Raw genomic sequence first — 12,336 nt, forward strand, 5'->3', positions numbered from 1 at the left:
TTCATCGTCTTCGTCCGTGATGGGCCCGTTGCTCAGCTGGTGAGACGCGTGGAAACAGTCTGCAGTCTGACCATGGGAGGATGTGTTGGGAGATACTGGCAGGGCTGGGAGGACACACAGAGCCGAGGCTCGTCCAGGAACGGTGGACGAGGAGGTAAGACCACTGTGTATGTGTGTGTCCTGTTTATGTATATGTAGGTTGCTTCAGTAAACCATATGCATTTCTTTGTTGTTGTTGCAACACCAGGGCCTGGGACTTTTACTCTAACTGCTGGCATTGTGAACTCATTCTGGTTTTGACATCTTTCTCCAATTCACTCTTAACCCCTTCTGTGACAAAAATGGCATTTGGTATCTGACAACTGTCCAGTTCTGCATAATTGTTGGTATGCTACTTTATAAATACACCCAGTATACATTACAATGCACAAAAAAAAAAAAAAAAAACTAATAGAGGTGGTTGAGACTCACTCTTTCCAGATGTGTTTTCCATTCCTGCATCTCAAGTGACCACTTGTTCTTGGGTTTCACCTTTTTGTTTTTCTGTGGGAAAACCCTGACTGCTGGTAAACAGAGTAAAACACACTTTAGCACAAAGCCATGCAGCTAAATAACACAGAACTTTTTGTTACACCTCTCTGGGAGGTGTCTCTCTGTGGTCAGGGAGCCATTTGGATTCAAAAAACATATCTTTACACACAAGTGCATGCCAGCATGCTTGGACCAATGTCAAATGTGTATTGTACAGTTACAAATACTAAAGTGCCTCCTATAATAACTCGCACAACTGCAAATAAAGGGGAAGGATGCTGACAGCTATCGGTTCGCATCTTGGATAGGTAGTCAGATCCCCGGAGATACATTCTTAGTTGTAAGTGTAAATGCAGTGCAGTTACAGTTCAGCTGTATGCTGCCTGGACACAAGACCAGTGTAAAGCCAGTATGTTTGCTCCCTCAGTACACCAGTTTGTCGCTTTTTTCTTAGGACAAAGTTGCTTTCTTGTTTTGCCTGTTCACAGAATGGGGTTCAACTCCCTTGTGCTGTTTTAGGATGATCACCTACTAACATGGATTACATCCAAATTCACCTGCACTACACACACATTTGCCTGACATTGCACCTATAACAGGGCCGACAGTTTTCTCACCCAACAATTTCAAGCCTCACACTTAATCCCACAACATTAACCCTCTTGGGTCAACTGCTGTCTTAAAAAAGGTAATATGTTAGCCCTGTGAACACCATACTTCACTGCAGTAGGGAACTAAGCGGGATGCTGTGTTTACTGCAACCTCCAGCAAAGTAGAGGAGGTCACATCAATTCCTGAAGTTACTGATATGCCGATTATTCACATCAGGGACTTGAGTACATGCCCGTTACCTTCACGGAAGATGACATTCTTTCAAAGAGAGACACTGGCAGACTGCCATGATTTGTTCTTTTATACTTGTCTTTTATAGTGACAGATGGAATTTGGGTTGCTGCTTCAGCACTTAGCAAGGTTTATGAATGTTTTCATAAACTCACCTAGGATGGGAAATAAACCATTAGTCTCCAGCCGAGGTGCGGTCAAATCTGTGCTTGAGTTCGCCAATCCAGCAATTAACCAATATGTTATTTTACTTAAAAGCACAATGTTGAAAAGACTGATAAGTCAATTTGTTTTGAATTTCAGCATATCCGGCAAAATAAAGTTCCCATTATAGTGACTGATCAGGAATCTTAGTGTCTGTTATTCATTTGGATACACGTTCTGTCCCCTTTGTTTCTTACTGATGGACAATTTTTCAGTTAGTCTTGGTCCAGCGGGAATTCTCTCCCGTTTACATCATAAAAACAGGATGTTTTCAAGATGGATTCCAGCTTTGTATCAGGGAACGAAGGAGAATTCTTTGACCCCTAGCCACTTGGAAATATCCCCAAAGGAGCATCTAATATAGCTTTCTAGAGCAGAATGTGGCCTTTAAAGTAATTTTTCTTTGTTACTTGCTGAAGTGCCCTATGGACAGACTATTTAAAGTCAAAGCCGCCACAGCCGAGATTCCCCAGGTTTTGGCAGTGATTCATGGTAATTTCCCACCCTGATCGGTATCAACAAACACTCCCTACCAGACCAGGCTCTGATCAAAAAGAACAAGTCACATCATGTCCTGCTGCGTCATTGACTGGCTCCTCTAACGGGACTGAATCTACTCTGCTTGGCACACCCTCATACAGACAGCCATGTGAGAGGAAGAGGTGAAATACAATAGAAGACTGATGTGGTATCTCACCATTTTTCACAGTATGGGTTGATTTAATTTCAGTCCTCAGCATGCAGTAAAGATTTTGTCCTTATTTTTTTGGGATGAAATAGCTCTGTGATTTGTGTTGAATTGTAATGTATAGGTTTTGCCCCTGCGTCACGTTCGCCGAGTGACAAAAAGCCTCATTTGCATCCTTTAGGCTGAAATACACTCTGGTTGGACAACATGTCCACTGTGTCTGACAAGCAAGGATGTATACTCTTTTAGAGCAGGAAAAGTAGTAGGTTAAAGAAGAGGGGAGTGTGTGTGTTTGCTTAAGAAAATTAGAGGTATTTTGGGTGCAGTCTTGTCAGAAATCCGTAACGGGATACATTTAATTTGCTCCTGGTCTGCCAAGAATGTTTTCAATTCATTGACTCACTTCCTTTTGTTAATGCCTGCTTTTCATACACACTATCCACTGTGCCACACGTACTTCTGTAAAAAGTTCCCCCTTTTTTTAAAAATGTATTTCTACCACTTGAGGCCTCTAAACATGCTTCAGTTTGTGCATTTCACTGTTTCCCGTTTTACATACAGATTTTCGGCACGCATCCTTATTCAGTGTTTTGTTTTGTATCGAGTTGAGCTCACGTTTTACTATCCACAAGGAATCTCGATTGCAGGAGGTCACAATGACAATACAATGACAGTACAGAAACTATACTAAGTTTAGCTTACTACCAACTGCTTCTGCTAACTGTGCAGGATGTCAGCCCTTCAGAGAATATCCTCTGTAGATATCAGAGAATGTGTCCGTAAGAGATAACCCGTCTGAGACCCAAGTCAGCCCATGTTTTAGGAAAGGGGAGTCACCAAAACTGTAGAGCTGGAACCACAGGGTAGCTTCCACTACAGTAGTGTATTATTATGACAATTTAAATGATAACAAGTGATATCACAAAAGAAATGATGTTGTGGTAGGCAGTATACAGTATTTTAAGACATTTATCAACATGACATGGTATGTGTAAGTAAAGAAAGGAGGCAGTAATCAATCATACATTGTAAATGAAACTGCATGCGCCAAACAGCATAGAATATGAGTCTATATAATACATACACAGCAAAATTAACATGTGTACCAAGATTGAACTGTTAGCAAAAGCTTGCGATAGATTGAACGACCAAAATGAAAACAGTTCAAAGTTTAATTACCTGCAATAAAAGGAGGCATCACATCTGCCTCCGTGTTGCAACGCAGCAACAACATACAACATACGTTCGGTGCAACAAGTCCTCCACCTTAATGATCATATTGGTCGTTGGTCCATTTCCTCGGATATGACCTATAGGAGCATACCAGGGGCAGGTGTGCCAGATCTGCATCGTTGTGGTAACAACAGTAAACACACGGTTAGGGGTGTGGAAGGTCACGGTTTGGTTAGGTTTGGCCAAAAACCACTTGGTTAGGTTTAGGAAAAGATTGTGGTTTGGATTATAATTAATACTTCCTTAATGTTCAAGGAACTTAATTGTCATGGTAGCAATAATAAACAAATGGTTAAGGTTGTAGAACAGCCACGGGTAAAAGAAATAATTTTGATTATGGGTTTCCTGGGTGAAACCGAGAATCAAACCGTCTCCCGCGTTAAAATCCTGTGTCTGGACGACCCATCCATCCACCCCAACCTCCTCCTAACACGATGCTTGTCGCTCTTTTATAATACGTCACCTGACCTCCTCCTTTTGCTCCTGTCATAACTACTACGGCAGCTATAGGACGCCAAACAATAAAATGTAACTGGGTCGTAATAAGTTGCTTGTACAGACGAACTACGGGCTCATCTCGCTAGAGGCCACTGTAGCCATAATATAGACGTATATATTGTAAGAACATAGAGGGGAAACTGTTGACGAGTTGCTGGACAGAAAATGAATTGACAACTATTTTGATAGCAAACTATTGGTTTTAAAAATAAATTGACTGTTTTTCTTTGAATTAATTGATAGTGAACTGATTTTCTTTTGGGGTTTTATGATTATTCATGTGTTTATTTTATAGTCAACAGAAGGTATCTGGGGAAACAGTCATGGCCAATGAGAATATGGACCAAATTATCATAGATATGACACTTCAGATCCTTTCACAGCAAACGTCCACTACTACTTAAGTGATAGTTAGGAGGCCCCTTTGCTTCAGTTGGGATTAACTCTGCTCCAAGTGCTAATCCTACACCATCCCTCGTCCTCCAAATTGCTCCTCCTAAGACGCCCGCACTATAAATAATTTGTTTGAAAGAAAGGCAACCTCTTGGTTGTGTGCTGTCACCTTTATGGTCTTCTCCATTTTCCATCACTCCAGTTCTCAGTGACTGGCCTCTGTCCCTCTCAGGCATTCGTAAATGTAAGCTTGGGCCTATTTAATACTTGATTGCTCAAGTCACAGAACTACGTCACAGCCTATTCTGTCAAAGCAAATGTTACACAAGCAACAAGAGAAAAAAACTAGTATAGTAGATCATTTTGAGCCGCATCATTGGCGGGTAATCATAGCCGGTGGAAGTGTGCTTTGTTAATACTGAATGGTGGGAAACACAGGTAAGGTTACATTGACAGATATTGGCTACACATGCTTCATGCATATTGCAAACTCTGAATGTCCTCCTAATTTTAGATTCAGATGACATGGGGGGGGGGTTGTTCTGTCTCTGGTGACGGGTAGCATTTCTCTCTGCTGGCAGCTCTGTTTATGACTGCTAAGAGATGAAAGCACAGGATGTGAATTATATGGGAACATCATTTTCGTTCCAATCCATCTTCTGTAGACAACAAATAAAACAATACTAAATGCAACACTTAAGGTGCCCTGTGGAGTTTTTGACATTAGTATCGCTATGGAGCAATGTTTTCAAGAGTGGATCCCAATTTTAAGTTTGTTACACCTCAGGGGATACACACAGAGCATTTTGGTGAGAAACACTGAATATAAACATAACTTTAGTTTACAAGAAAACTCCACCGGGCACCTTTTAATATGGTACTGTGCACTGCAGAAATGTACACCCGTGTTGGTGCTTTCAGGCTCCTGTCACTGACACTGGATTTTTGTGTTTTTCCCGATTGATGGCAGCTCGTTCGCCACCATCAGGACTATGTTGATAAAGTTACTCCTGGGTTATGAGTGTCCAACGTCTCTCTTCAAATTTATACATTACAAACAGCAGACTTGTGAAATTAATATCAGTACCAATCAATGTAAATAAAAAATCAATGCACCTCTCCTATTACTAGTAAAATCCAAATATTTTAGCATAACTGAACTAACACACAGGCTTGCATTTGTAAATGTTAGACATTGCAGTATTCAAACCACTATTTCCATGCATTATACCCAATCTCGTAGGTTGCTGTCCCCTGCTTCCCGTTTTCCCTTCATCCCGTCATGCAAATCAACCCGCGCACCGCAAGTTTGTTGGGGTCTTTTTATGTCTCTGTAGTTCGCTTTATATGTTTCTTTTTCATAGTCAAGACCCATCAAGTTAACACCATGCAATCGATAGGTTTATTCATTTAATGTGCTATGCCAAATGTTCTTAAAAAAAGGTAATGGTGAGTCCCTAGCTAAAGTTGTTTCATTGCACTTGTTAAAAACAGCTTTGGTGCCTCTAACCAGCAGTAATCATGTTAGTTCACCAGAGATCTCACAGGCCGTTCCTTCTGACAAAACATTGGCAAATGGTAGTTAGCAGGTTGTCACCTTTTTTTTTTTCGCTGCGTGTAACAACCTTCTGTGGCTTTTCCTTTCCATTAAAGGACGTAATGAGCCTCTGAAGAAAGATCGTCCCAAGTGGAAGAGCGACTACCCGATGACAGAGGGCCAGCTACGGAGCAAGCGGGATGAGTTCTGGGACACAGCGCCGGCCTTCGAGGGCCGTAAAGAGATCTGGGACGCCCTGAAAGCCGCCGCTGTGGCACTGGAGTGTAACGACCACGAGCTGGCCCAGGCTATAGTGGACGGAGCCAGTATCACACTGCCACATGGTAAGAAGACAAAATGCACAGTACACTACAACAAATAGGCCTGACTCATGTCTGAATTGTGAGGGAAAAGACACAGATACACACACACACAGTCAGTGAAATAAAAGAATCACTGAAAATACCTGGTTGGTCCAGGGTATATAGCGCATATATTTAGACACACGTGCACAGAATAACCCACAGAACATTATTTTGCAATTTGACAATATATTTATATAACAGCTGTACTCTTTTCCTCGACACCCCTCTCCAGGTACTCTCACAGAGTGTTACGATGAACTCGGTAACCGCTACCAGCTGCCCGTCTACTGCCTGGCTCCACCTGTCAACCTCATCTCAGAACGCAGCGATGAGGATCCCAGCGACAGCCCCGAACCCCCCGTAGCACCCAAGAAGGAATTTCAGCTCAAGGTACCACAACAAGCCCCCGACAGACATAAAGAGTTATTGTTCTGATGTCATTCGGACGTAAAGAACAACTTAACACCCAAACACTGACACCCCCGGCCGACACGTATCAAATGTTTTCTCCTAACTTCCCATTCAAAACTGAAAGCAGTTACAGTGACTTCAAAAGTAAATGTAGTAACATTTGTAAATGAACACAAAAACGCATTCCCTCATTTCCAACCAATATAATGTGCTTATTATGTCAGTTTGTTTTATGCGGTTGCCTAGTGATTATTTTTTTTGGGTTACTCAATTATTTTGAATTCGGTCAATTTTTATGACCATAATCATTGCACTGTTATTTGGGGAAAAAACATGCTGAAATTGCAATGCTAAAACCAAACATTCCCGATCTTTCGTCTATGAATCTGTGCACATGGGACAGAGAGCGAAAACTGGCATGGAGTATGATCTGATCCCAAAACACTACCCAAGGCAGTATTGCAGGGTACCGTTTTGGTTTGTCCCTGAAAGGCAAATTTTACCTGTGTTCCCCTCTCCCCTGTAGGTGAGACTGTCCACAGGTAAGGACCTGCGCCTCAGCGCCAGCATGGCCGACACCATAGGGCAGCTTAAAAAGCAGCTGCAGGCCCAGGAGGACATCGACGCCACCCATCAGCGCTGGTTCTTCTCTGGCAAGTTGCTCACGGACAAGACGCGGCTGCAAGACACTAAGATCCAGAAGGACTTTGTCATCCAGGTCATCATCAACCCGCAGGCCCTCCGAGCCCCCAAGGCGTCACCCGCCTTATCTGAATAACTGAGAACAAAGAGGATAACGTGAGGGCTGACGCTGTGGGTGACAGACACTAAAGGACCAGAGGTGCCTCCTAATGCTGGATTGAAATAAAACTGAACTGCGGAGGTAACTACATGAGGGAGAAACTCTTAAGTGCTGCTTTCTTTCATCTATCAAGTGTCATTGTATTTTTTTTTGGGTATGTTGGGTTGTTCTTAAAGTGAATCCAGTCACCACACTAACTTGGGAGATCCTCTTCCCCTTGTCTCTTTGAAGCATTGCAAATTAAAGCAGAACCTATGCTAATGAGCAGCCTTTTCAAACACATCCAGCATGTGCATATCGTGCTGCACATACAAAGACTCGGCCTCTGCCCTTTTTGTCTGCACTAACGGTAACTAAGTGCCAATGGAAGAAATGCAGAAGTGTTTGTGTTGGTTTCAAAGCACATTTCTACTAGGACGCCGATGGACTCCGCACTGCATTCCTCGTCTCCTCCACAGATACAAGAGGGGAAGGTAGGGAGCGCGATACCGAACACTTCTTGTTTCCGTTTTTTCTTTTATTGAGGAAATTATGTAATCTCAGCTTTTTTGCACATTTGAAGATTATAACTATACTTTTGTGGTGGTTTGTGTGCCTTCTACATGATGAAACAAAAAAGGGTCAATGTCCTGAATGATGCTAGTTTTACCACTAGACTAAGCCTTCTGTATTTTTTTTTTTTTTTTTTTTTTTTTTTAGATTCAGGAACTCTTAGATTGACCCAAGCTATAACTGCTGCCTTTTTTTTTTTTTTAATTTTTTTTTTTAATTTTTTTTTTTTTTTTTTAATGATTTCACAAATCTTGCCGACAAAACATATGCTGTGTGGTTGCGGGCGTGCGTGCACGTGCGTGCGTGTGCGTGTGTGTGCGTGTTTGGGCAAAAGGAATATGTATTTTACCGATATGATACATTTCAGCTTGAACTAGCTCATGGAGACAAGACTGTTTCCCTGGTGTACAAGTCATAGCTTTGCAGTCAATCATATCATGTTGTCTAGGGAAAATAGAAGTTACAAAAATGCAAAGATTGTTGTCTTAAACCTTGACCACTTAATGAACAGCAGACCACTAGGGGGCAGCAACACAGCCCCGATATAATCAGTTCACCACCTGATGAATGTAAATCCAGTATTCACTCGCCTTTTATCCTCGGTGTTGTCCAGTCATTTAAAATATTTGTCACGCTTGTTCGCTAGAGGTTTGATTTTCTTCACCAGCATACAGATCGCTAGACTGAGCTGGTTTGCCGGAAATGGCTGCATACAAGTTTTATATGTGGGGATCGGTGAGAGCCGTTAGGAGTTGACCATATGGAGCAGTGAACCAAAACAATGAGCCAAAGAGCTGCAGATTCGAGTGTCCGTTCTCCGTGGATCCAGCAGTTGACAGCCTACTTTGAATTCTCTAACACTGCGTAGACATTAGACTTTACTTTTGTTTTAACCCCTCTCCAAGTCAATAAACATTTAGAGTCTTTGCGCAAGCCATTTAGCCTGACAGTTAAAAATGTCTCTAACTAAGCAGTAAGGTACTGGCGTTTTCCCTTTATATAGTCAGTGTTTGACTTTGACTGATCATTGTTGTACAGCAAAGATAATTGCTTTGAATGGAAAAGAGCCTCCGGCTTTGTCACCAACCACAGTGGCTGCCGAAAGACGGCAACATGTCGGCCTCAAACGAAATTGCAGTGAAATTATGCTGGTGGCTCATAGCTGAAGTCGCCGTTAGGCCTGACAGTCTGATTGGAAGAGACAAATGAAATTAAAACACTGGCTACTACATTCACACCACAGCTCAAACTAGATATTTCCCCCCTGTCAGATGTGACTTATTGGATTCACGAGAGCTGCGCTGTGAGGACCAGAAACATCCACTTAGCCGCATGGGAAGTTTTTCATTTTCAATCGGAGGCTTTTATCATACATTTCACTAAATGGTAGCTCTCTTGCCCAGTGTGTTGCCTCGTAAGACAACGAGACACAACAAAGGGAACGTAGATCATCTAGTGTGGAAGGGTGGCTGACAGAATTTCACCTGATTGGACAGAGGTCTGATGGCTCACATAGCTTATACATGGATCTTCCGGTTTTCATCTTGACGTTTGGTTGTTGAGCAACTTGGGTTTTTGACTTCTAGTGGAATTTTTAGACCTGCGATACGACCTACTCTGCTTCGGTGCAACACTGTCACTTCCAGGTCATGTTAGTGTCAAATTTGGGTTATAGCCCGGAATAGATATCGTGGCAGTTCAGGGTCGAGCTTCAAGACCTGCTTTGCGAATGCAGCCTGTGCTGTGCCACTCATGGCAGAATTCTGCCCGACACACAAGTCTACAGCTCGATGGGCTTCGTTTTCCTTCACTGCTCCCGTCGCACAATTCTCCAGCAGTATCATCCTTGAGGAAGTGAATTTGAACCATGAGTTTGAAACCTAACTGAGCCAAACCCCAACATATTAAGAAAAATGTCTTACCTTTAAATGAGTTTCATTTTCCTGTGTCTTTTTCTATACAGTTTCAACCTTGAAGTTAATCAAAATCACCCCTTTTTTTTCTTTTTTTTTTGGCTTCCCTTTACCAATGATTCTTTTGGGGATTTCTTAATCATTGAATGCAAACTTGAATAAGCATTTTTCTCTGTATGTGCAATACAATAGACATAGACCTCATGTCTTTTTTTTTTTTTTTTAGTTTCTGACACTAGAGATTTCATAGAGCACCAGCTATGAGTATTGTTAAAGTTCTGTCAAACTACAGATACAAGCCTGCTACAATCCGGATGCTTGTGTCAGCCGTTTCAAATGTTCATGTTTCACTTGGAAATGTATTCTAGTCTGTTGCCTTGACCGTTCGGATGGGCTTTCATCTTTCACGGACAAGATTATCTAAACATTAAAAATGCCTCCACAACTTTTCTTCCCCAGTGTCCATTTAGCATTCTGCCCTGCACGCCTCAGCTGCGCAGGTTAGGGTGTCGTCGAGCCTCAGGGTGTGTGTGTGTGTGGGGGGGGGGAACTCTGCTGACAACTTTATCGATAGCGTCTGCTGTTACAGCGCTGTTTAGTGAGCCATGGGTGGGGTTTTTTTGTCCTCATGTCTCTTGACCGTCTGTCCCTGTGCTTATCCTGAGCTTGCCCTCTTTTTTTTTTTTTTTTAAACTGAAATGAAGTAACATTAAGCAGTGGTCACTGTACCATCTTAAAACTCAAAAGGCTGAGCATCAGGTTGCAAACTTCGGAGAACTCCAGAAGGAACACCCCCCCCCCCCCCAGTGTCACATATGACGCTCGCAGCTAAGGAGAGCCCTTCGTCTCAAGGGAAGTGCATACAAATGCAGATAAGCTGTTCCTGATAAATGTGCTATGAAATGGATCAGATCTTTTTTCTAACTGATGGTTGCATGTTGGGATACAAGGATTTTTTTTTTTTTTTTTCCCCGACTAAACCTACCGTGATAAAATCAGCAAATGGAAAATGTAGCAAAGGTTTAATCTGCAAATGAATATTTGAAGTGATCGTGTGTGTGTTTTCTCCATTCTCCAATACCTCTGTCCGGATGGGTTTGCTGTGTGTTTTAAGAATGAAGTGGTTTGACTTCCTGTAGGAAAAGCCAAAGGTGTCCCAACATTAACGATGGCTCTGCTCTGTCCCAGTGAAGCCATTTCAGCGCGCCCACATGCACAACACCAGGACCCCGACACTGAGGCAGCTAGATGGAATTCAGCCATCATCCATTTTATTATTTACACCCGTGCTTTTTCTTACCGTCGGACCGCAAAATGCCCGTGATTCTAGCCGGTTAGACTTCGACAGCGCTACTCTAACAGGTGCCGCGGAATTGGCGGCGGAGTGAGACGCCAGTTCAACAGAGGCGGCACATCCCCGCGTGGTCCTGAGGTCCAACTAAGCGACGCGAAACTAGCTGCGAGTGGACCCTGGGTGCGCGGCCAAACCCTTGAGGGGCACGAATTAGCTCCTAGTGCAGAGAGCAGAAAAAAAAAAACGCTCTTCCCCCCCCCCCCCCGTAATGCAGGACAGAGACTTCGGCTTCGAGTTCGGTGTGACGATCATTGAGTCGAGAAAGCCTCAGGGTTCCAGTACAAGTCAAATGCGCCTTGGCAAATCGGAGATCACGCAGCCCCCCCTCTGCTTTTTTCTCTTCCCGTTTATTGTGAATAGAAAATTCCGCAACCCAAGCACAGGGGGGTCTGCGAATTTCACTCCGGCGTCTCCAATCTCACGTCTAAGCCCACTGACACCGGCCTCAGCCCGCGAGTCACACCTCTCATCTTAGTGAAGACCCTTTTTGAGAAAATGTAGTTCGAGCTCGCAAGGGGTCGAGCAGGGGAAATGTTCAGGCGTGGAGGCAAGGAGAGCTGCTGGAAGTAGCGCTCAAGTACCCCCCCCCCGGAGCAAACTCGGGAAAAACTCTCTAATTCCCGAACGTCTCTGCTAAGCAACCCTCCAAGATGCGGTCGAAAGCCCCAGAAAAACTTTGCCAGTGGACGCTGAGCTCAGATGTTTCTTTTTTTTTTTTTTTTTTTTTTTGGTCAAACTACTGTTTCTAGGGTCAAGAGACACCCGCATCTTTTCTTGACTCACTGGCACCCTCAGTGCGCTGCAGTTCTGAAGGCTGTTTTCCACAGTCGGGAGCAATGCGAATGGACATTGACCATAACACCAGGCAAGATGCAACACACACATTTGTTTTGCACTCATTCGAATGTATGTAACTCTCCGCACGTTTCAACACGTGAAAGACTTGACTTGGACAAAACTCTGATAGGACGTCTGCAGGACGTCATGCACATGTATGTTCGTGATACACAGA

At 43.2% G+C, this 12,336-nt stretch overlaps 1 protein-coding gene across 2 annotated transcripts; it reads left to right on the forward strand.

Annotated features, from left to right (window-relative positions):
* The first annotated feature begins 50 nt into the window (after positions 1–50).
* ubtd1b (ubiquitin domain containing 1b) lies at positions 51–11,490 on the forward strand. Of its 2 annotated transcripts, XR_005708158.1 has the most exons (5): positions 51–154; positions 6,044–6,271; positions 6,525–6,682; positions 7,230–7,978; positions 11,085–11,490. XR_005708158.1 is itself a non-coding variant. In XM_040136111.1 (4 exons), exons 1-4 carry the CDS (start codon positions 73–75, stop codon positions 7,479–7,481), a joined length of 720 nt encoding a protein of 239 aa, XP_039992045.1. In that variant the 5' UTR covers positions 51–72; the 3' UTR covers positions 7,482–8,131. The 2 variants fall into 2 exon arrangements, 1 of the variants encoding a protein (XP_039992045.1); XM_040136111.1 differs by lacking the exon at positions 11,085–11,490 and having other exon boundaries at positions 7,230–8,131.
* Positions 11,491–12,336: the final 846 nt, after the last annotated feature.

Source organism: Xiphias gladius, chromosome 9, assembly GCF_016859285.1.
Source record: "Xiphias gladius isolate SHS-SW01 ecotype Sanya breed wild chromosome 9, ASM1685928v1, whole genome shotgun sequence".
Taxonomy (NCBI): Eukaryota; Metazoa; Chordata; class Actinopteri; order Istiophoriformes; family Xiphiidae; genus Xiphias; species Xiphias gladius.